Consider the following 23285-nt stretch of genomic DNA (forward strand, 5'->3'; position numbering starts at 1 on the left):
GAATCTGCAATTAGACTTGGAAGCATGTACCTCTTTGCACTGCCCAAACCAGTCTTGTGCTTCTAGCCCCAAAGTTGAAAGAAGAACATAAGGCCTCGGTCACTATATTGATAGTGACCAGCTCAGAACGGATCATACGGTCAAACCAATATTAATTAGCTCACAGGACAGGTTATTAGTAATGTGCATGCTTAAATATTTATCATTTAAACTGTGATGCCACCAGAAGTAGGTATAGAGTTCCTGAATTAGAATCTCAAAGGATGAATAATTCCCAACCTTATGACAAGATCCTCCTTGTTAGAGAGTGAAGACACATAGAAAATAAAGTGTTTTAATAGAAAACCAAGGTACAATTCAAGCATCAGACACCTGTCTTCAAAATCAGTACATTAGAATGTGTTAATAAAACAGTTTCTGAACAGCACACTTCCAATAAAATGTGTATACTTTAGTGCAATCATCACCCATTACCAATATACAGCCTCCTCATGGGTACATTTGAGATGAAGAGAGGGAAAGAGAATGACAACAGCAGAATAATATCTGACCAAACTGCTTATTTTCTTGTCATTCATCTGTTATCTAAAAAAATGTAGTTGGAGGCTGTCTCACCATAGTAAAAATATAAAACTTAAACAAGGAAGATTTGCCAATATAAAGTTTACCATATGCAAAATAGGGAAAACATCCCAGGCATTAAGGATTTTTATACTGCATTTAAATACACAAAATAGAATTCATTTATTGCAAATTACTGTTCAAAGATTAAATTCCTTGTAACATACTGCAAAAGGATGTTATTTTTAAAATATGAATTCAAGTCTCAAAACATTTAAACTCTACTAAAATTTTATTTCAACAATGTGAATTATTAATTATTGCTGTAACAGTAGAAGTATTTGTGTCTTTGAGTTAGTGTTTTAAAACATAAGTAATTTAAACTAGAGTTCTCAAGACATGTTCAGGTAGCTGAAATGACTTGTTCAGAGTCAATCAGGTGTTGATCTCAGAATAATCTGTATTGGCTCTAGGCATTTATTGTCATCTCCACTATATCAGAATTTTGTTGACTCCAAGAACAAATGTATTCATAACTGAACTTTGAAAAATAAACAAATTCTGTAAGAGTTCACAGTAGAAAAGTTAGCATGTTCTGAGCTTTTATTTTTTTAAAACATTACAAACTTCTTAGCAGCAGAATACCTTGAAATTAAGCCCCCTCCCTCACATTAAGATATTGTAAACAGGCTAGAACTTTAGGGGATCTGTGAAATAGCCCATTCGGCTACATTTTTGGCAATTTAAGCCAGCAGGAGAGATACTATACTATCTGTTTACCCTTTCAAATAGAGAATAAACATTTCAAATATTTTGTATATATCCAGCATTATAGCTCTATATACCGCCCTCTTCCCCCGCCTCCACACTGTAGATTCTGGTCTTTCCAGTCTGGATAGATCTGGAATATATGTAATGTGAAGCACTTAAGGAAAATGCACTGCATTCTCCAGATTACTTTGTTTGGCAATAACCTCCCCTTAAAAAGGTATGTGATGCTTTCCAAAGGCACAAATGAGTTAGGCACCTGAATGCTATTTGTACTGTTGCTTGTACTTAGATAATACAATTACTCAGATCACTAGCTGCACAGCAAAATTGTTGGATATTCTCTTTTTTAGATACACAACACTCATGTACAATAATGACAGTTAGGGATATGGGTTAGGGGAAAAATATTGTGTCCCAACTGACTACACCTCAACCCCGATATAAACACAACCCAATATAACACGAATTCAGATATAACACAGTAAAGCAGTGCTCCGGGGGGAGATGAGGCTGCGCACTCTGGCGGATCAAAGCAAGTTTGATATAACGTGGTTTCACCTATAATGCTGTAAGACTTTTTGGCTCCCGAGAACAGCGTTATATTGGAGTAGAGGTGTATTTGCAAGCATCCTATTTCTCCCAGCTTTGGGAATTCTCCATACACCTGATAAAGCCATTTCTTAAGGGCCATGCAAGGGAACAAAACAGGGCTTTTTGGTTCTTATATATAAAGGTCCAAACTTAAAAATAAAAGTCTGTTTTTAAAATTGTGGGAATATCAAGTCTTGCCTTCCCTGTTTTTGTTGGAGGTCATCTTGGAGGGAGAACTAGAATAGGAGCTTTCGCAGCCCTTAGTGTAAGGTATGGAGGTAGTGAATCTTCTCAGCAAGATTTTTTTTCTTCTCAACTGCTTATTCAGATTTACAACACATGTTAAAGTTTTAAACAATGACTGACAAAACATATCAATGCCTTGATACCAATTATGTCCTAATCCTACCAGTTTTCAAGTTTAATGTCTTCCCTGTTTTTCATGGTAGACACAACCTGGATTTCTAATGTAACTAACCAGAAAAATTATGTATAAAGGCAAAACACTTTGGCCTTTTTATCAAAAAGACACTTTTTTTCCCTTTGCATGTTATCTTTATATCATTCACAAGGCACTCTGTCAAGTGACACAAAGAACTTCCTCTCCCCACCAGTTTGCAGGGTGCGTGGGAAGAGCTCAGTCTCTCCGCCCAGGAAGCAAGATGTCCTATTTTAGTGATACATCAGAGAAACATAATAGAAATAACTTCCTTCAGGCCATGATATAGCATTCCTTCTTAGTGATGTAAGTGAAACCAATCTGCTCTAAAATGCTGCACTATTGAAAACAACTATTTCAACTTTACAAATTGGCCATTCTCACTTTTATTATTAGAAATTATGGTAGTAAAAAAATATCACTTCAGCTTTAAACAAAAGTTACACACAAATATTCTCCCGAGGATATAATTTTGCAAATGAAACCCTGACTATAAAAAGCAAAGTGCAAAACAACATCTTTGCATCTGATTTCACTCCCCTCCCCAAATTTGGCATTAACAAATATATAACTGCAAGATCAACAAAACCATGAAAATGTACACAGAAATCAAAAGACACCAGAGAATAGCTCTAGCAAGGTCCCTACTTAAAGTAAAAGAACTCTACTCAGTAAAATGACTTAACACCTTTCCAATAGCTGTACAATCAATTATGTAGAATTAAGAAACCTAGTAATAAAATTTACTCCATTTTTTTTCTAATCAAAAAGCATTTTAAAAACTCTTGTTCTTGGAAAAAAGATATTTAACCTGAAGAAAAAAAACATACTGAATTCCCTTTTTATTAATATACATTTCAGATTACTGATTGGATTCATGTAGCTTTTCCCTCAGAGTGCAGTAAGATGCAGAGGACCTACACTTTAAATATTCACATGACAAGATTCTTCAACAGCATTTTGGTACTGGGTTTCTTCATCAAGCTGAAGATTCTAAACACAATAAGACATTTGATCAAAGACTGAGAAATGCTGTACAGGCTTATCAAACTGTTCAACTCCATCCTGTTCTTTGTATTATTTGTTGCCCACATATGGTACTGTAAATGGCACCTAGATAGTGAATCTATTGTGTTACAATATATGCATCAAGAACAGGATGAATAAAAATCAGTGAATTTAAAAAGAAAAATTTAAATTGGATTTTTGAGATGGTTTTTTTGAAGAAAAAACCATTTTATGTAAACAGTTTTAATTAAGATACATTATAGCTCAAAGATATCTCATTATGGAATAGGGATTATAAATTCTAATTCTATAGTATGAGACAATAAATTCATGTAATGTTAAAGAAAAAAAGTTTTGTAAATGAGTTCCAATAGTTCATGGATTAGGGACCCAATCTTATGGTGTTCCAGGGGCTTCTGTATAGATTATTTAGCTTAATCTTTCTATCTACCCAATGGGACTCAGTGCTCAGTATAGAAGAAACCATCAGAGATGCTTAGTTTTGCAGTTCTCAAACTGTGGACTGGTTTCAGAGTAGCAGCCGTGTTAGTCTGTATCCGCAGATAACATGCTGCTTAACAGCAAAAATGTTTTTAAATAAATAAATCGAGGTGAGAAATAACAGACCTCAACCCTATTGTCCCTCTGTAAATTTGTGTACACCGAGTCAGTCCCTTACCTCTCTCTAAAAGTGCAAAGTTTCAAAAAGTTCAATAATAGAAGATGGTTGGGGGCGGAATAGATCTGGACAAGGAGAAGAAGTCTGGAGATAAATGTGAGAAGGGAGGGACAGGCAACAGAAACAAAAGTGAAACTATTTGAGCAGCGTATTCCTGGAGTCTTGAGGTCTTTCTGAGGCCATGGCTACACTTGCAAATTTGCAGCGCTGCAGCAGGGTGTGAAAACACACCCTCTCCAGTGCTGCAAATTGCGGCGCTGCAAAGCGCCAGTGTGGTCAAAGCCCCAGCGCTGGGAGCGCGGCTCCCAGCGCTGTACGTTATTCCCCACAGGGAGGTGGAGTATGGACAGCGCTGGGAGAGCTCTCTCCCAGCGCTGGCGCTTTGACTACACTTAGTGCTTCAAAGCGCTGCCACGGCAGCGCTTTGAAGTGCAAGTATAGCCATAGCCTGAGTGTAGCCTTCATTGATTTGAGATCTACCATATAATTCTCTCACTAGAAGGGAAAACCTATAAATAGCAGCAGGCCATTTAAAAAAAAAAAAAAAAAAAAAAAAAGAGGAGACCCAGTTTGGGTCTCATCTATCTGAGTTGTGAAGAATATGTATTAAGGTTATAACAACCAACAAGAATGCACTTGTATGTAGAAATCCATGATTAAAATCGAGTCTTCCCGATTTAAATCAATTTGATTTAAATCAATCCACCCTGATCAAGAAGGTTGGCTAAACACTCAGTACTATATCTTGCACAGATACCAAAGAGAGATGAAAGCAGAGGAGTAGAACTCTTCAGCCAAATGAACCCAATCCATCTCCTCTCCCTGATTTTATTGTGGACTAGTTAGCTAGGGAGAGGGATTCTCTACCATATAATTCCTATAAGAGGGTTTTCAGTCAGCCAATATACCTCTAGGACATCAAAGGTGCACCCTAAAACCGTATTTCCAAGGCCTGATTGTTCTCTTTTGGTTGGCAAAGCAACAGACACCATAAAGGTGGCAGTCTGGAGTCTGTCACACTTCCCTTGGGAATAGGGGTAGTCTTGGGCAGCTGTGCAAGGCTGAAATTAGCTTTATGCAACAACCTCATCTACACTAGATGGGTGTTCAGCATGATTTAGCAGCATCTGTTGCCAATACCCACTGTCAATGGCGGTTACTGTTTATAGTGTAGACAACAGTTTAGAAGTGGTAGAACTACTGCTAAGTAGCAGGTTCCACAGCAGCTAAGCATGTAAAAGTTGCAAATCTTCTGTGGGCTCTGCAGCCACAGAGGCTAATTTAGTACTTTCCTTCAGAGAAGAAAAAAAAAAAAGTTTCCCATTTCTTTGAAGAGCAAGAAAAAAGAAAAAATGCTTACCACAAATTCTCCATAGTCAAACTGGTGTCTTAGATTTAGATGGCTAACAAGATTTCTAGTAACCTGACTGGGATCTGCCCATGGAAGAGACACACAAATTGGACAAATCTAAATTTGAAAATTTAAAAAAAGTATTAGCCAATAAGACGACATCATTATATTGTGTATTCTATGTAAAATCTTAATCTGATACTTATCCACTTCAAAAGTGAATGTACTAGAGTTTTACATAAACATTTTGAATGTCACACAACTTACAATTTTCCAGAACAATATGACTAACATTTGAGACTGTCAACTTGAAGTTTAGTCTGATTTTAAAAGAGGTTAAAAGTAATTTGCTACTACATCCGCCTGTAAGTCCTTCTGCCAATTTGCCTTTTAAATAAAAATTTCCTGTATTTAAAAAAAAAAAAAAAAAATTAATTCCCTTCTGCTCCACTGATGTTTGTGTGGGTCTTGCACACAACTAGGGTGCAAGAGGAAACTATACAGAGGAAACAGTGAAACTGACTACACACAGAGTAAAATAAAAATATCTTTCCCTCTTTATCTTTTGGTTTTACAAATGTTAGGTTTCATATGTAATAATAGTAAGTTACAAGACAAATAAGATTTTTAAATTGACAATGTTTCTATAAGTAACAGCAGTTCTAGTTAAGGGACCAGAAGATAAAAGCATCCAGCTCAAAAAACAAAAAAAAAACAGTTTAGGTAATAATTGGAGATATACCAATCTCCTAGAACTGGAAGGGACCTTGAAAGATCATCTAGTCCAGCCCCCTGCCTTCACTAGCAGGACCAATTTTTGCCCCAGATCCTTAAATGGCCTCCTCAAGGATTGAACTCACAACCGTGGGTTTAGCAGGCCAATGCTCAAACCACTGAGCTATCCCTCCCTCCCTCCCTTCCAATTGAGTTTACATTTCAACTCAACACAGCAACTGAAACTAATATGACAAAGAAAAAACAAATGCCTTATGACTGAAGTGAAGAAAGAAAAGTTATAGTTAATAGGGAAATGTTTTTGAATGAAAACCCCTTCTTCAACTTAACAGTGTCATCAATGCAATTCTTTTCTTAGAGCAGATTGCTTGTTTGGAACTGTAAGAGCCCATAGAAATTAACTATTACTCTAACTAAAATAAGGGAAGTTTAAGGTGCTTACATTGAAAATATATATACTTACTACAGGAACTATCTGATAAAGGTGTCTATTGTTACAATGATCCAGTAGGTGTTGCCGGGTAAAGTTGGTTTCCTGACACAGGGGGCATTTGAATGTGGGATGTGCACTGGAAATGGAAGTTATACAGTATTATATGGATCTATTAAAACAGAATTTAAGAGATATCAGAGGGAGATAACAGAACATCTGCAGACGTTGTCATAGCCTTTTTTGTTAGTAGTCAAAATAAAGGAATTCTGATGCCATTTTGCTAAATTGTAAATTTCAAGCAAAACTGTATATTTGTGTGTCAATATGTACTCTATTACGTTAGGGAGTTTAGACAATTTTTTTGTCTTTTTTATTGAGGCTATACAATGCATCCTGGAGATTCTTCAAGTAAGAAGCAGCAACAAGAACACCAGATTCTAACTGATAAACTTGCACGTACATGAATCCAAGGATTTTGTTGTTTTTTTTAAAAAGAAGTTTGTCAGACTCTCGTAAGAAGTTTGAATCGTCTTCTCCCTACTGGAAATATATCTAGAACTAAATATGGACAATCACTTTTACAATATTTAATTGAAGAAGCCTACCTTGCATCTCCCTGAAGTGTCTGAAGATTAGCCATCTCTCCGTTATCAAATGCAGATGTATCACTCCTATTACTTTATATGAAATGTTAGATAAAGTATACAAGTTTACTTTGTGTTTTAAAAAAGACAAACAAACTATATTTTTGGTGTCTAGTTATTCAAAGAAAAAAATCCATTGAATCCCATTAATTGTAAACTGATCATATAGGTAGAACATATAGTGAGCATATATAACATAACAAATAATTAAATATCACCCCTGCTCAGAACTTTTCTTTTGCACCAAGAGGTTATTTTTCACTTGGTTAGTATGATGAACTTTAATAGAATGCAAAGTAATTTAGTATGAAAATAGTGTTTAGTATACGCTTATCCATTCGACAGCAAGACTGAATTTTTGGGGCAGGGAGGGGAATGGGAAGTGGACAAATAGCTCCAATGGCAGTATGGACTGTGTAAACAGAAGATAGAGGCTGTTTTCTAAAAGGAATTAGACCGCTGTTTGCTCAGGATGATACTTTACAAACAGTAGTTAAAGGCATTAATCCTCCATAATTTGAAACTGTAGAAAGGAGTTTCTGCAGTTTGTGCATATTAGGTACTTCATACAGTGTGTTATAAGCAAGAATGCTACTTTCTTTAAATGCAGGTTTTGACCATGTATCTTTAACTAAGCAAGGCCAAATTGCTCGACTGTGCATGTCTTATAGTGTTCGACATGGGAATTCTGAATGTGTAATTTGGTGTGCAGTAACGTGACAACTTCCAGAATATTTTTCCAACTCAACTACTTCAGAGCAGTATGGCGTGATAGTTATGTGGAAGTGGACTCAAATATGGGCATTTTCCATATTCCTTGTTCTTTACCACAGATTCATTTGAAACTCAAATGGATTTTTTTTCCCCCCCTCAACTGGTCGAACTACTGAAAATAGATGGTGATAAAAGAAGGTACGCAGTATGTGTAAGTATCTATTAAACTAAATGTGAATTCTGAATGCCTGGCTTTGTTTTTACTCCGGTATTGGCAAAACAGGTTCTTTAGCCTTATGGCTTGCAACTGAGAGAGGGTAAATGGCATCTGGTTATATAATTTATAAACCAACATGTAAAGATGCCAAAGGGCTATTATTCACTTTCAAGAAGATTAACTCAAGATGAGTCAAATCTGAAGACAAAACCCTAAACAGAAGACAGCAACATTTTGAAACAAGAGGAGGTTAGTGACCATCTAGCCATTTAAATAGTAATAAGAATAAGGGAAAAATAAAACTTCTCTAAACGTAAGAGCAATCAGACCTCCTATAAGGCTAAAGACCTCCTATAAAGCAACTTAAGGCAAAAAAAAAAAAAAAACCACACCACACAGTCAGGAGGTACAACCTTTAGGGAAGGCTTCTGGAAGTTATTCCAAAACGTGCTGTAGAGCACTTTTCTAAATGCCACAGATTGAAGAATAAAAGAACAGGATCTAAAGGGTGTTTCTAGAGAAATATTCATTTTTGAAGCACAAGAACTTAGACAATACTGTTTACAAAAAGAAAAATGTGCCCTAGAAAAACGATTTCCCTTTCACAAAAAAAGGGATCAGAGTCATACATGAAATACACTAATTACCTGTTCCCTGTTGAATCTTGGGAAATCTGAAAGTTTGGAACAATAGAAGGAACACCATATTCATCCTGATACTTCTTACATGTTTTATAATGGTGTCTCATGCGAGAAAACCTAACCTGTAAATGAAATTTCAAACCATTTAGATATTACAGTGTAACTAGAACATCTGGGAAAAGAATTACGGTACTTCTGCCAACAGATAAAATAATGCATGTAAGAAAGGAAAACAGAACCCTGTATAACAATATATTAAATTCTAATTCCTCTTCTAATGCAACTTTAACAACTACATTCTGTATCCACCCCATCTATGTATTAGGCATTATATTCAATTATTGATACAAAAGGAAAAGGCACTATGGGGTATTCATTTGTTTTAAATACACCCTTCCCCTTCAGCAATAATTACTTTGTGATCCTAGCCCTCTTGCCATTTATGCAGTCAGTTATACCTCAAACTAACATTTTCAGGGATTCCTATTGTCAAGCAGGAGTACTGGTTCCCTTGAGCACAATGAAGAGGTTCACAGAAGGAGTGAGAACAAGACAGCTACAGATAGAAACATGTCCAAAGGTTCTAAGAACACATCTTTCACAGCTAGTATGCTCAATTACATATGTAAGCCACTTTGTTATTTCTAGTCTACCAGTTTGCAACTGAGTGTAAATGGCATTTGGTTTTACAGTTTATAAACCTGAATGTTTAAATGATTCTCTCACCTTATTTCATTTTAAGCAGAGATCATGAGTAACGAAGCACCAAACTCAGTACTAATGGAAGATCTCACACAAGCCTCTGAGACCCAAGAGTGAGGAAGGGTAATATTAAGACTTCTTGGATTCAAATGCTTCATAAACAAAATCTATTGGGTGAAATCCTGACTCCATTTAAGGTAAGACTCCTATTGACCTCAATGGGGCCAGGATTCCACCCATAGTGTTCTGAACATTAGTGATCTCTTTACCAAAGGGAAAGCAGAGAGATTAAATAATATGGTAGTGTTTACTGGCATTTGTATTGCTGTTTGCATTTTTTATTTTTGTGCTCTTCTGCTGTAAATTTGAACACTTTAAAAAAAAATATAGCACATTATGAGCTCTATTTTCTAATTGTTCCCCATTTCTCATTGTCATCGTTATTCATGTTCTCTTGGCCTGTTTTAGAGTTTTCATTCATTCCTCTCAGTTATTCTAACTTATGGAACACTATCAGTTTGGCCCTTTAAAAAAAAGAAAGTTAAATCTTTCTTGAAAAGCAACGTTATTTCAGCAGCCACTTTGCTCTGATTTCAAAACCTTTGTTTCATAGCTAAGGACCAACTTCTACTTCAGATGCATGTGTATGCACACCTGCCTCACTTGGTGCTCGATGCTGCAAGTCTTTAACTACTGGGCATTAATGACACATAGCAGCATGAAGGATCAGGTCCCAAGGAAGGAAAGTTTATTTACTTGTAATAAGTAACTTTTATGTTTACTCCACCTGTTTTTCACAGCATCTACAACACCCAGAAAGCTTCTTCATGTTGTTTTCAACATCTAGAGCCCTTTTGGGACATGATCTTTCTTTTTTAGTCACAGTTCCACGGCATAGAGGACAATGTGTTCCACTTTCTCTGATTGCTGTCAGGAAACATTTCCTGCAGAAGCTAATTCAAAGTTAACACAAACACAAATTAGTAAAAAAAGAAAAAAAAGTTGGGTAGGTCAATATTTTCTGCCTTACCACCAAGGATAGTTGAGTAGCTATATTCTTATTTATTATAAAAATAGTAGAGTCAGGCCTTGAACCAGCAATAAGTTCTGCAGGATAAGGATCACTGGCTGAAGTCTGTATCTACAAGTCTTCATAAAAACAATATAGATCAAAAGAGGTAAAGTTATTATAGAAGCATACTACTGATCTCAAGTTATGGGATGTTTGGCAATCCATTTTATACAGAGATTGTACTTTCTAATTCCAGTAAACCTGAGTTGTTCAGTATCTCATTAATGATCATTCAAGTTATACATGTGACATTGATCAGATGCTCATGTTTATTTCTAGACCAATAGTAATATAGCCCAATACTGCAGCCATTCACTCACCAACTGCTCCCATAAATTCCAATGTGTTGGTTTTTGCAGTCCCCCTTACCTTCCATATATAAACAGCATTCTTTTAAGTGTCTGTGTTGATTTTAAAAGGAACACTTTTGGGGTGGTTTTGGCAAATTTCTAGTTTGTAATTAAACGTTTCTCAGAAGTAACATACACTTTTTGCAGCATTGTGAATGACAGCTAGAAAATGAAACTGATTACACTCTTTCCATTTTCCAGTCTGAGAGAATAGCCAATGGATAAGAAATTAAGTAACCATTCAATAAGATTTGTAAAATTATTTCACTTCTAAATATGTAAGATAACATTAGTAATACAGGCAAGGGATTTAAAAAAAAATATTTTCACCTGATGCTTCTTTCATTACAAATTAAATGAGGATGATAAAAACTCTGAAACACCTCCATACACAAGCTAAATTCAGCATTGGATAGAGGTTTGTTATCAGCACAGTGGACTGGAAAAGCTTTAAAAAGGTCTGTAAAAAGTTTTACTGTATGCATCATACTGCACTAGAGGCTGCTCCCAGGCCAAGTGTTGGAAAGCTGGGGGGGGGAGAAACAAGAGGAATAACAGCTTCTCAGGAGGCTAGAGGACAATCACTCAGAGGGGAAGGTCAGGGGCAACAGATACCTACACGTGTTGGCAGGTTACTGTCCTCACAGGCGTTTTGAACACTTCCTGGCACACGGGACAGTAAAAATCCTCTTCATTGAAACAAATAGTGGCAGGTTCCTCGGCCATGGCAGTGAGTCTTGACCGCTCTGTGGGAGGAAGGGAGGAAATCACTCACCTAAGGAGACTTAGGTCTTAACCGATTTCCCCCTTGTGGGGATGAAGGGCTGGTGGGGGAACAGGCCCGTGCCCTCTGGTTGGCAGCGTCCCTCGCCAGCTTACTTGGAGGGGGCGCTGATGCGGGCGGCTGGGGCAGAGCGTGTTCCGACTAACCAGGGCCAGAGCTGCAGGAAGGCGGCGGTGGCCAATGGGGAAGGGGGCTGGCAGGCTGATCCCTGTCGCAGCGAGGGCCCTGGCACCGAGAGGGGATCGGTCTCTCCCCTCCCCGGTCTGTTTCCGTCTCTCTACCGGGTACGAATGGCAGCAGGAAGCGCCCTCCCCCCTCCGGGGCCGAGAGCGCGGCCCGCGGTACCTGGCGGGGCCCCCTGGGCGGGGCCGCCGCTCCAGCGTCTCAGGGTCGCTCAGCCGCAGCCCCCGCCGGACTCCATGCTGCAGCCGCTGTCGCGGGGCGGGTTTCCATGGCGATTACCTGCGGCTGGGCCCGGCGGGATTGTTATGAAACAAGCGCCCCCTCCCCCCCGCCGTGGCCTGCTGGGTGGCCCTTGCGGGACGGGCCCCTTCCCGCCGCCACCCCGCTAGTGCAGAGCCCCCGGGAGCCCGCCACGCGCCCTGCCGCGCCCGCCTTCCCACCCCTGTGCTCGAGCCCCTCCGCCGGTGGCAGGCCCCGAGCTTCCCCTTTGCGTCGGCCAAGGAGGGGCCCAGCCTGTGACAGCAGTTCCGGGGCCCGGGGCGCCCGGCCCGTTCAGGCCCCAGCCAGCCCCGCCGCTCGCACCGAACGCCTCTCCCGCCCGGGGCGAGCAGCCCCCGCGTCCCGTGGGAGTGACCTGCGTTGGTTCGCACGGGGGCCAGCCCAGCCGAGCAGCAGAGGTGCCCGCAGCTCCCTCCCTCTTTTGTTTTCTGCTGCGTGGCTTTTACTAGACCATTGTCCTTCCTGAGGGATTTGTCCATTGCCCCGGGTCAAGCAAAGTGGGCGGAGTGGGCAGCAATTGTACTTCTTCAATGGGGAATTAGCTCTGATTTCAGCTTCTATTGTAGCTGCATTGGTGCAAACCCCTAGGGGTATGGCGGTGCTCAGGTGTTGGGTGCGTAATTGACTTGAGCCCTTTTGTAATGGTTAATCGGGGCACTCTCCAAATATTTGCCCCAGCAAGCAGATATTTGTCCTAAGTTAACTCAAGAAAAAAAAACTAGCAGAGACAACCCCCAGAATTGGTACCTTCTGTGCACTAGGGGTTGGCACTGGGGCAGCTACACTGAGGTGGCTGAAATTGAAGCTAATTCCTAGCATAGACTGGACATTGATGCTGAGATCTCAGAATTCTCAATTCTGATGAGAGGGAACAAGCGATGTTCGCTATACAGCAATAATATGCAAGATAATGTGGCAGTTGTAGGAGTACCTAATAGGGGAATTACAGCTGCTGGCCTGTGCTGAGCAGATTGCTTCAGGGCCGCCCAGAGGATTCCGGGGGCCTGGGGCGGCAGGGGGCCCCCCGCTTCGGCGGTAATTCGGGGGCGGGGGCCCTTCCACTCCGGGACCCACCGCCGAAGTGCCCCGGAGACCCGCGGCGGGGATCCCCTGCCACCGAATTACCGCTGAAGACCGGGCTGCACGTAGGCCGCGGGTCCCGCTTCGGCAGTAATTCGCCAGCGGGGCGGAAGGACCCCCGCCGCCGAAGACCGGGAGAGGAAGAAGCTCTGGGGGCCTGGGCCCCGTGAGAGTTTTCCGGGGCTCCTGGAGGGAGTGAAGGACCCTGCTCCAGGGGCCTCGAAAAACTCTCGTAGGGGCCCCTATGGGGCCCGGGGCAAATTGTCCCTCTTGCCCCCCCTCTGGGCGGCCCTGCACATACACTCTGACCATACAAATAAATTACACACACGTATACAAGGGAGAGAGCGGTTTTTTTCTTCCAGCGGTCAGCAACAGTGGGATTTAGGGAGATCGTCATAGACATCAGAGTCCACCAAACCTCATTTCTTCCCCCAAACCTAACAGCCAGGGAGATCATGAATGAAAAGTCCTCGCTGCCCAGAGTGCGGGGGCAGGACAGGGGGGCGTTCCTTTATTTTCTAGCCAGGGGCAGAAGTACCTAGCCCGCCCGCCCGCCACCCGCACCTTCCCCTCCCTCGGACCCACAGATGGTGAGCAATGATTTCTATCCCACACGGTCTCCCTGCCCCTTACCTAATTCCTTCACGTACTCGTCAAAGCCGTCGCCGGAGATGAGGCTCCTCCACCAGCCTACAAAACCGTCTATGCTCATGGTGCCGGCTCGCTAGGTGGTGTCCGCGTCCCGCAGGAGGTGGACGGTGTAGGGGGGGGCAGACGCGTTTTTATCCAGATGCCCCTGAACATGCGCTGCGGCAGAGAGCCAATGGGGACCGGCAACGTCAGGGGTTCCTACTCCCGGCCCTCGCCCCCTTCGCTCGTCAGCCCCCGGGAGAACAGCGCGGGGTGAGGTTCACGCCGCCGCCGCCGCCGCCCGCCAGGTCAGTGCCTGCCCGGGAGCGCCGGGCGAGGTGTTGCCCAGTCAGCGCCTGCAAGCAGAGACCTGCTGCTGCTCCGCTGTGGGTGCAGCGTCGGCATTTCCCCGGCGAGCGGGGGAGACGAGGTTGCATTTCTGCCGCCTGGCCAAAGGCAAGTGCTCTGGGTACTGGAGCCCGAAGGAAAAGTGCACGTGCTCCGCGTTTTGCAGCGCAGCTCCCCAACCCCAGGGCCGCCCAGAGGATTCCGTGGGCCTGGGGTCTTCGGCAGCGCGGGAGCCTAACGTTCCAGGACCCGCCGCCGAATTACCGCCGAAGACCGGGCTGCACTTCGGCGGGTCCCACTTCAGCGGTAATTCGCTGGTGTGGGGGTCCTTCCGCCCCAGAGCAGAAGGACCCCCCGCTGGCGAAGACCGGGAGCGGAAGAAGCTCCTGGGCCCGGCCCAGCAAGAGTTTTCCGGGGCCCCCCGGAGCGAGTGAAGGACCCCACTCCAGGGGCCCCAAAAAACTCTCGTGGGGGCCCCGGGGCAAATTGCCCCTCTTTCCCCCCGCCCCTGGGCGGCCCTGAATTGCTTAACAGGAAACTAACTGGCTGTGTCTGCAGGAAGAAAATGATGGGATTGTTGGCCAGCATGGTTTGGGACATAAGAATGGCCCTACTGGGTCAGACCAAAGGTCCATCTGGGCCAGTATCCTGTCTTCCAACAGTGGCGAGTGCCAGGTCCTCCAGAGGGAATGACCAGAACAGGTAATCATCAAGTGATCTTATCTGCTGTCGCCGATTCCCAGTTTCTGGCAAACAGAGGCTAGGCACATGTTTTCTGACCATCCTGGCTAATAGCCACTGATGGACCTATCCTCCATAAATTTATCGAGTTCTTTTTTTTAATCTAGTTATGGTCTTGGCCTTCAAAATATCCTCTGGCAAGGAGTTCCACAGATTGACTGTGCATTGTGTGAAGAAATACTTAAATATAAGAATGGCCATACTGGGGCAAACAAATGGTCCGTCTAGCCCAGTATCTGGCCAATGCCAGGAGTTTCAGAGGGAATGAACAGAACAGGCAATCATCAAGTGATCCATCCCGCGTCCTCCACTTCCAGCTTCCGGCAGAAATGTCCACAGAGCTGCCTTTTTCAAAGTGTCCAACCATCATTCCCAGTTGCTGTGCTTTCCAGTTACATTTGCAGCAGTGTGTTCTGGGGAAATCTGGCTAGTTACCTTAGAGTGTGACAGTGTCTGTTGCCAGACAGAGGGGCTGTGTATTCACTTGATGAGTACACTGTGCAGGCAGTGACATCAGGGAATAACATTATTGCCAATGGCCATGATTATATGGTGACTAGCAATTGTGGGGTGTGGTTTTACCTGTCTCATGCATACATAATGAAAGATGCCAACACACAATTTTTCCCTTATTCAAAATGGCCACCATCTCCTTTTACAGTCAATGGGGGTGAAGCCAGGATGATGGCTGTCATTTCCTTACATGCTATCTGCATGTGGAAGTGTGTGTGGGGGGGACTTTAATAAAGGTGGTCCTCTTCTCAAAGAGATTTAAACCAGGCAAAATGGCTGTCAGTCTGTGCTTCAGGGGGCTAGATGGACACAGGGACTGTGAGGAGTAGCAGTGGCACTGTGAAAGGTGGATGAGAAGAGTGAGGAGTTGCAGAGGATAGAGATGGGGTGGGAGATGCATGGGTTGATGGCAGCTGCCTCAGCATAGAGATAGTGGTAAGCAAGGGGAGTCCCCTCCAAACAGCCAGGGGAAGGCAGGGTTGTAGTATTGTCAATTCTCACAAACTGATTGTGTGACACAGGGGATGTTGGTGCCTGCAGGAGGAGTTGTCACAATGACATCAGAAGCTCCTGTGGACCCATGATTTTCAGGGCTGGGCGCATGGACAGAGCTCTGTGCAAGAGTGTTGCCGGCCCAAAGGGCCCGAGGGGGCAACAGCGGGGTTCGTTGCCCGGTGTGCGTCGCACTAATTAACACACCAGGGTGGAGAAGCAAACCAAGTTTATTTGAGCTCAAAAAAAGGTGCAAGGGAGAAATAACAATCTCAAATCCTGCACATGCGCACGCAGGTGGGGTCCCAGTATTTATACCCCCTTTGTTTTTCTTTATCTGTACTTTCCCACTGTGTGGGCATTTTCTCATGCATATAACCTTGATTACAGCATCTGCTTTTCGCCTATCTTATCTAGTATTGGCTGCATCTAGTGCCAACCAGCCTTGCTGACTGCTAGCAGTCAGCACATAGCACAGGAGGTTACAAACGTTTAGTAAGGCTAACAAAAGTGCTTCACATAGAGGTACTTTGGTTCACATAGGCCCAGAGCCATCCTCCCGAGTTACCTAGATTTATGCCTAGTGACACCAACAACTCCCCCCTTTGAGAATACTCAACAAACTTTTGGCTGAGTTTTCTCATACTTTGAGGACAAAAACCAATTAAGCTCTAGGGAGCTGGGGTCATTAATGACGGGGGGTATTCAGTCCCACATTTATCCTTCCCATGGACTCGGCAGGATTCGGTATGTGGGAGCCCACACACCCCTAACCGGTCCATATGCTTGGAAGGAGCACTGTGAATGTCCACACTTCCATCCAGAAAGTGTCCAAGTATGTCTCCATGACCACAGATCAGATGGTACTCCTGATGTGTCTGTAAGGGCAGTGGGCCAAGTCTGGTGCTCAAGATCACTCCGAATGGCCATCAGCTGGTCATTCAGTAAATCCTGAATTTTTAAACATACTAGATCCCACTACAATGCCTTCCCAGCCTCAGTGATATTCAATACCATCTCTGTCAGTAACTTCTGGGTCATAGAACTAAGGGTGGAAATGACATGTAACTCACCAACTCCAGCCTGTACTTGGGATAGCTGAACTTCAGAAATAAGGCTAGTGGCCTTTTCTAGTTGGCCCAATTTCTTATCATGTTCTTGGCTTTTAAGAATATTCCAAATTGCTGCTGCACTATTGGCCCCAGCCCACAGGGATCTGATCAATTCCCTCTTTTTCCAGAGGAAATAACCCAGGCTCTCTGTTGTGCTAATCTAATGGCAGCCCCTTGTGAGCAATTTGGGTATGTAGAAGTGATCTGAAAACTGGATAAGGGCAATGTCATTTAAAATCCAATTAGGGAGGGCAATACATGCTGAAGGATTTATCCAAAACACAGGGCGCAGCCTGTAGAATAAACCCCAAAATCCAATCAATACCACATTCCCAAGCATGGGTCCCACAAATTTCTTCCTGCCAGTGTATAATTTTTTGTTTCTTCACCAGGGTCAGTTCTCAATATTTTTTGTAGTCAGGAATTCCTGGACTTTGGCAATTTCAGTGGAGTGACTGTTCCATCTTCTTTCCCGAAACAGTCATGGTTTAGCATCCTACAGGGGAGAGGTTACCAGCACATCACCCTGTAATGGTTTTGCTTCTTCTAGAAGTTTAAAGGCACAGTAGGTCTGTCAGTGGACAAGGGAGAGGTTACTAGCACTTCACCTTGTCCTTTTTCCCTGCTGTCCAGAAAGCACAGTGGAGCTAGAAGGAGAAATAGGCTAATCATCAGTAGGAGAATTCTCCTGATGTGGAGGGGTCTTTTTGCAGTGAGAATCATGGGTCCAGGCAGTCAGTCTTTGGCACTTCACAGCGGTGTTGGTAGTCAGCAGGACTTAATAAGGGCCTTTCCAGCATGAAGCCAAAGCAGTCTTTTGTTGGTGGACCTTTACATTGATCCAGTCTCCTGGTTCCAAGGAGTGGCAGGGCTGCTAGGGTCTTTGGGTAGCGCTTCTTTACCTGTGAGAAAAGAAACCTAACACATTTCATTAGTGCTTGGCAGTGTTTTGCAGATCTCATAGCTGCTTGGGCACATTCAAGCCCCCCCCCCCTTTTCTTGGTTGTTAGCCAAGTCTTAGCTGTGAGCAGTGTCCTTGAACGGAGTCAGTGTCTCATCTTTGGATTGAGCTTGCTAGCTAAAGTTTTTTTCAGTTAACTCATTCTTTTTCCTTTTCCCCTTTTTGGCTTTTTTTAACCTACAAAGGAAACTTTCACTTTTTACTTATACACCTTTTTTTTTAACAATGAACACATACACATGGCCGTTATACAGTACATTAGTCTTATTATTTAATGTATGCCACATATAGCCTTCCACTAAAATAACCTTATTACAGAGCTTTGGAACAACAAACCAGGACAAGCACACCCACTTTGATGAGTTCATTCAATACAACTTATAGTCCAATAGCTTCCCCACCATCCCCAGCCCTCTGGCTAGAAATCTGAGGTAGCCAGAAGGATCCCATGTACAATATGGGGAGTGGGTTAACTTTTCATGTCCTTGCTTCCAAAGACTGTTGGTATGCAAATTTTAATAACAATTTTCAATTAAAAGATCTGGCCAATGAAGTTTCTTTTTCTTACTTAAGGAAATGTATTAGACTTTAGTATATCACATTTTTCTGATGTATCCAAACACTTTGTATTCTAAGTTGAACAAAACAAGTATATGCATTCCAATCCAACCCTTCCGCTTGATTCCAAACCAGACCATCCCATGAAAATATTAAACACAACAATTCTGGCCACGAGACAAACACTGCAAGACAGAACATAGAACACAAAACATAATTTCTACTGTGCCAGCAAATGCATGGTACGTTGAATGCTGTTCAGCTGGCATCAGTTTTCTTTGATTATCTGAAAGACAAAAACAGAGGTCTACCCTTTGTGGGCAGTCAATCATTGCTTAAAATATACAAATACCGTTGTTGATTTTAGGCAAAACAGGGGAATTACCCCATATTTTCTTGTATGTGTTTCATAGGCAGCCCAGGTTTCAGTGGCTTCTACCTTATCAGTTAGATAATTTGCATTAATACAGATGCTTTCTGGCTTGCTTTTTACTTTTAACTCCTGCTTTTAAACACTGAAAGAAAACGTCACCACTTATAGTGCCCTTAGAGCCTAATAAAATTTCAATTACATAGCACTGTATACATTCTTCAGCTAATTCAACAAAATTGTTTATAGCCAAATGATTGCAATCTAATAATTTCTTTGCCTGAATTTATTTACAAACATTTTAAAGACACCAAGAACTTTTCTTTTTAGCATGTTTACAAGGTTCAACTGCTGTTCCCTCCAGCAACTACAGAGTTAACTTCTCACTCTCCCTTAAATCACTTGCTTCTCTCCCTTAAATCACTTGCTTGTCTCCCAACAGCCACTTATCAATTCAAATCACCATTTCAAGTATCCTCCTGGGTATTTGAAATCCCGATGCTTATACTTACTTACTCCTTCCTTCCACTGCACCCTCAAAAGTTTCCAACCTGTTTTCCAATCTCTTTGTCTGTTGCCTGCCCGCCTGGGCCCGATCCTGCTTTTCTTGCTGAACCGTCCCTTTCATGGGCACTAGCTTGTTCCACTACCAGTTTAGCTAGGAGGGTGGGCTTCTCAACTAGCCCCCACCCTTCTGGTCTTTTCCCTAAAACATTTTTACTCACAAGACTGCCCAAGTCCTCCCTTGTGAGGCTTGCCACCTGGGCAAAAATACATGGCCATTGGGTAAAGGCCAATTACTTAACATATAATCCAAAGGGCTATCCTTAGAGGGTTTATCCAGAGACCCACCCATCTATCTGCTGACACTCAACCCGAAAAGAGAATTACTCAGAGATCAGTGGGCATTACGGTATAATCCACGTTTTCCTATTTCTATTACACTGTCTGTTACAGGGGACGGGATAGAAGGATCTCAATACAACCTCAGAGCTTCATCGCACACAATGGCTTCCACCCTGGGAAATTACGAACGAGAAGTTCAATCCCGCCCACACACCAAACGCCCAAATGAACAGAGCAGAAAAACAACAGTAACCGGTTAAACAGAACAGAACCAGAACCAGATAGTGCACCAAAACCAGATAGTGTTTCCTTATCCTATTAGGGCTCACCTTTAATCATGCAATCCTTAACATATAACACCAACAGTACCAAACAAAGCAAACATAAAATAACAAGGGTAAAACAGATAGATGGTGTAAATTCTGCAGGGCTCCCCCATTCTCAATTGCTTACCAAACTGTGACAAATTTCTGTTACCAGTCTATCCCTCATGTCAGGTGATCAGGCTGACACTGCAGGACGTTGGGGGAAGATAAAGAAAACACACCATATAACCAAATTTTAAAGCTTCTGTTATAGGTTTATTCACCACTTTGAACTTTAGCGTCCACAAGATGGGGACCTGCATGGACTCCTCTAAACTTAAGTCCTAGTTTAGATCTGGTACACGGCCACCAGCTAGAAATGCCAGTGTCTAGCACACTCCCTGTTCCCCCAAACATTCCCTGGGAAACTCAGATCCCAACTTCCTTGGATCTTAACACAAAGGGAAATAAACCATTCCCCCCACCTACCCCTCCCTTAGCCGTCGGGAGAGATCACCTTGATTCAAACTCCTTGAATCAAAACAAAGAGGGATTCCCTTTCCCCCCTCCCTCCTCCTCTTCCTCTGAGATTCCAAACAAAGGAAGAAATTAATCAGGTTCTAAAAAGAAAAGGATTTTATTAAAAGAAAGAAAGAAGGTACACTATCTCTGTAACACCAGGATGGAAATGTTACAGGGTATAACTTATGAAACTAGAGAGCTAGCATCAGGACAAATACAGCAACCGAAAAATAAAATAAAATAGGGTTCCAGCAAACACATATTTGCAAATACAGAAATTAATTATAAGACTAAACCGCCTTTCTAATACTCACTATACTGAATAGAAGAAAATACTTCAGGGAACTTGGAGATATGTCTGGCCCCTCTTAGATCCAAAGAGAGAACAAAACCCCAAACAAAGAACACAGACAAAGACTTCCCTCCACAGAGATTTGAAATTATCTTGTCCCCTGATTGGTCCTCTGGTCAGGTGTCCATCAGGTTACTGAGCTTGTTAACCCTTTACAGGTAAAAGAGACCTTAACCCTTAACTATCTGTTTATGACAGCTTCATTTAAAATAATAAAACTACAATGGAGAGTGTTGGGAACGCTCCCACATCATTCAGGAAAAATATGAATGCCCCAAGCCTTAAGCCACTTTAATACTCACACATGTCCAGACTGGCCACGTCTGTGTATAACGTTCAGAGAAGGGGAATAGGTGGGCGGGAGATTATCCTGTATACAGCTTGTTCAGAATTTCCAACATGCTTCCGCTCTTGGGAGGGCTGTTCTTTTACACCCTGGAATCTCCTGCGCTGTCTTTTTCAGAGATTCCAGTCCAGGTCAGCTGCCTGTGGCTTCTCCAGTGTCACCAAGCCACACCGGCTCCGGGGTCGCAAAGGCACACTGTTGGATCTCACTGGACAGTTAAGCTTTGCAAATGTAATCTCAGTTCTGTAACTTGTATTGCCTTTGGTTTGCCTCTGTCTATATTTTTTTTCCACAGCCAGCTGGGGCCGAAAGCAGTTTTTCTTTGTACTTAGCATAGTCTGCGTTGATTTTTGACCTTGAACGCAGAGCAACTTTCTCTTTATTTCAAGCTGAATTTCAAATTAACCCGTTCCTAGACAAATTGCTCACACTGTGTCAGAGGCTCTTCTTTGGTGATTAAAAGTTCCTCTGAGATGTATGATCTTACCTAGATTGAAGGTACCTTCTAATGGGCATTGTTTAGATGGATTTTCACACGTGTGAAGATTCCAATTCTCTAAATACCTGCAGGTTTTAGGACCATAATGTACATACATGTAATATGCTGGGGCACCCTTAGGGTGTGAGGTAGAATGTTTAGACTATCCCTCCCCCATTTTCCACACACACACGGGGGGGTGGGGGTGCCCTGTCTGCGCTAGCGGCTCATAAACTAAGGATCTTTCCCTACAGGGTACTCACACAGGAGAGACTAACGAGGATGACCATGACTCTCCTACACCTCCCTTCAGCAAAGAGCGTCGGCTAGTCTCTGGGAGACAGCGCCGCTTACTCTGATTGCGTCCAGTGAGATGATCAGACTGTCAGTAGCCCACATGGAAAGGAAAGGGGAGGGAAGCTAGGTTCACACACTCCTAGACCCAGGTAGCTTCCTCGCTGGACGATGCCAGGCCGAGTCAGCCCACCGTGGGTCAGATCTCCTAAAGATCCACTAGTTACCGGGCTTGCGTTAGAGTAGTCCTGGTCACGAGCTTTCACTTAACAGGGTACTCTGGGCGTCTTCCAGTAACAGTCACTCACACTGGTATACACACACACACACCAAGGCCTTTATTTCCTATTACCACGATGCATCTTATCTTGCTGCACAGTCAATAAGTTCAGATGGCGTGAGCCCAACAGAGACCGATGTCCCCACGGACAGTCTTCCTCCCAGTGCAGCTCTGGGTCATATGATGGGGGATTTTTACAAGAGCTCTCTATACAAACTAGAATGCATTCTAAGGGCATACACCCTGCCCTGCCTGCCCCGTACTCTAGGGATACGGAGACACTGGGCATCCCCAGGTCCTAACAGGCAAAAGTCCACACCACTGGACTGTTCCTACCTTATCCATCCACGGGACCGGTTCCTCACCGTCGCCCGCAACTGCTTCTCCACTACTCGAGCGCATTGCACCGTTGTGTCCTCTAAGGTTGGCCTTACGCGTCTCTGCCGAGGCCCCCGGTAAAGGCACCGGTGCGCGCTGGGCGTCGGCTGTGACCGTCGTCCTCCAGCCGTCGGAGGAGTCCGGGCAAGGCTAAATTTCAGCCTCGAGCCCACCCAGGGATGCCAAAACTGTTGCCGGCCCAAAGGGCCCGAGGGGTCAACAGCGGGGTTTGTTGCCCAGTGTGCGTCGCACTAATTAACACACCAGGGTGGAGAAGCAAACCAAGTTTATTTGAGCTCAAAAAAGGTGCAAGGGAGAAATAACAATCTCAAATCCTGCACACCCGCCCGCAGGCGGGGTCCCAGTATTTATACCCCCTTTGTTTTTCTTTATCTGTACTTTCCCACTGTGTGGGCATTTTCTCATGCATATAACCTTGATTACAGCATCTGCTTTTCGCCTATCTTATCTAGTATTGGCTGCATCTAGTGCCAACCGGCCTTGCTGACTGCTAGCAGTCAG

The 23285-nt window shown here is 43.2% G+C and overlaps 1 protein-coding gene across 7 annotated transcripts; it reads right to left on the reverse strand.

The window, feature by feature from the left end:
• Positions 1-316: 316 nt before the first annotated feature.
• RNF138 (ring finger protein 138) lies at positions 317-14005 on the reverse strand. Of its 7 annotated transcripts, none has more exons than XM_045006259.1 (8): positions 13888-14005; positions 11528-11654; positions 10274-10439; positions 8791-8906; positions 7174-7245; positions 6599-6704; positions 5410-5517; positions 317-3355 (listed from the first exon to the last, which is right to left on the reverse strand). In XM_045006259.1, exons 2-8 carry the CDS (start codon positions 11632-11634, stop codon positions 3287-3289), a joined length of 744 nt encoding a protein of 247 aa, XP_044862194.1. In that variant the 5' UTR covers positions 11635-11654; positions 13888-14005; the 3' UTR covers positions 317-3286. The 7 variants fall into 7 exon arrangements, with proteins under 7 accessions (XP_044862194.1, XP_044862190.1, XP_044862189.1 ...); XM_045006255.1 differs by having other exon boundaries at positions 13871-14005; XM_045006254.1 differs by lacking the exon at positions 13888-14005 and adding an exon at positions 12510-12648.
• Positions 14006-23285: the final 9280 nt, after the last annotated feature.

The sequence above is a fragment of the Mauremys mutica genome, chromosome 2 (genome assembly GCF_020497125.1).
Source record: "Mauremys mutica isolate MM-2020 ecotype Southern chromosome 2, ASM2049712v1, whole genome shotgun sequence".
Taxonomy (NCBI): Eukaryota; Metazoa; Chordata; order Testudines; family Geoemydidae; genus Mauremys; species Mauremys mutica.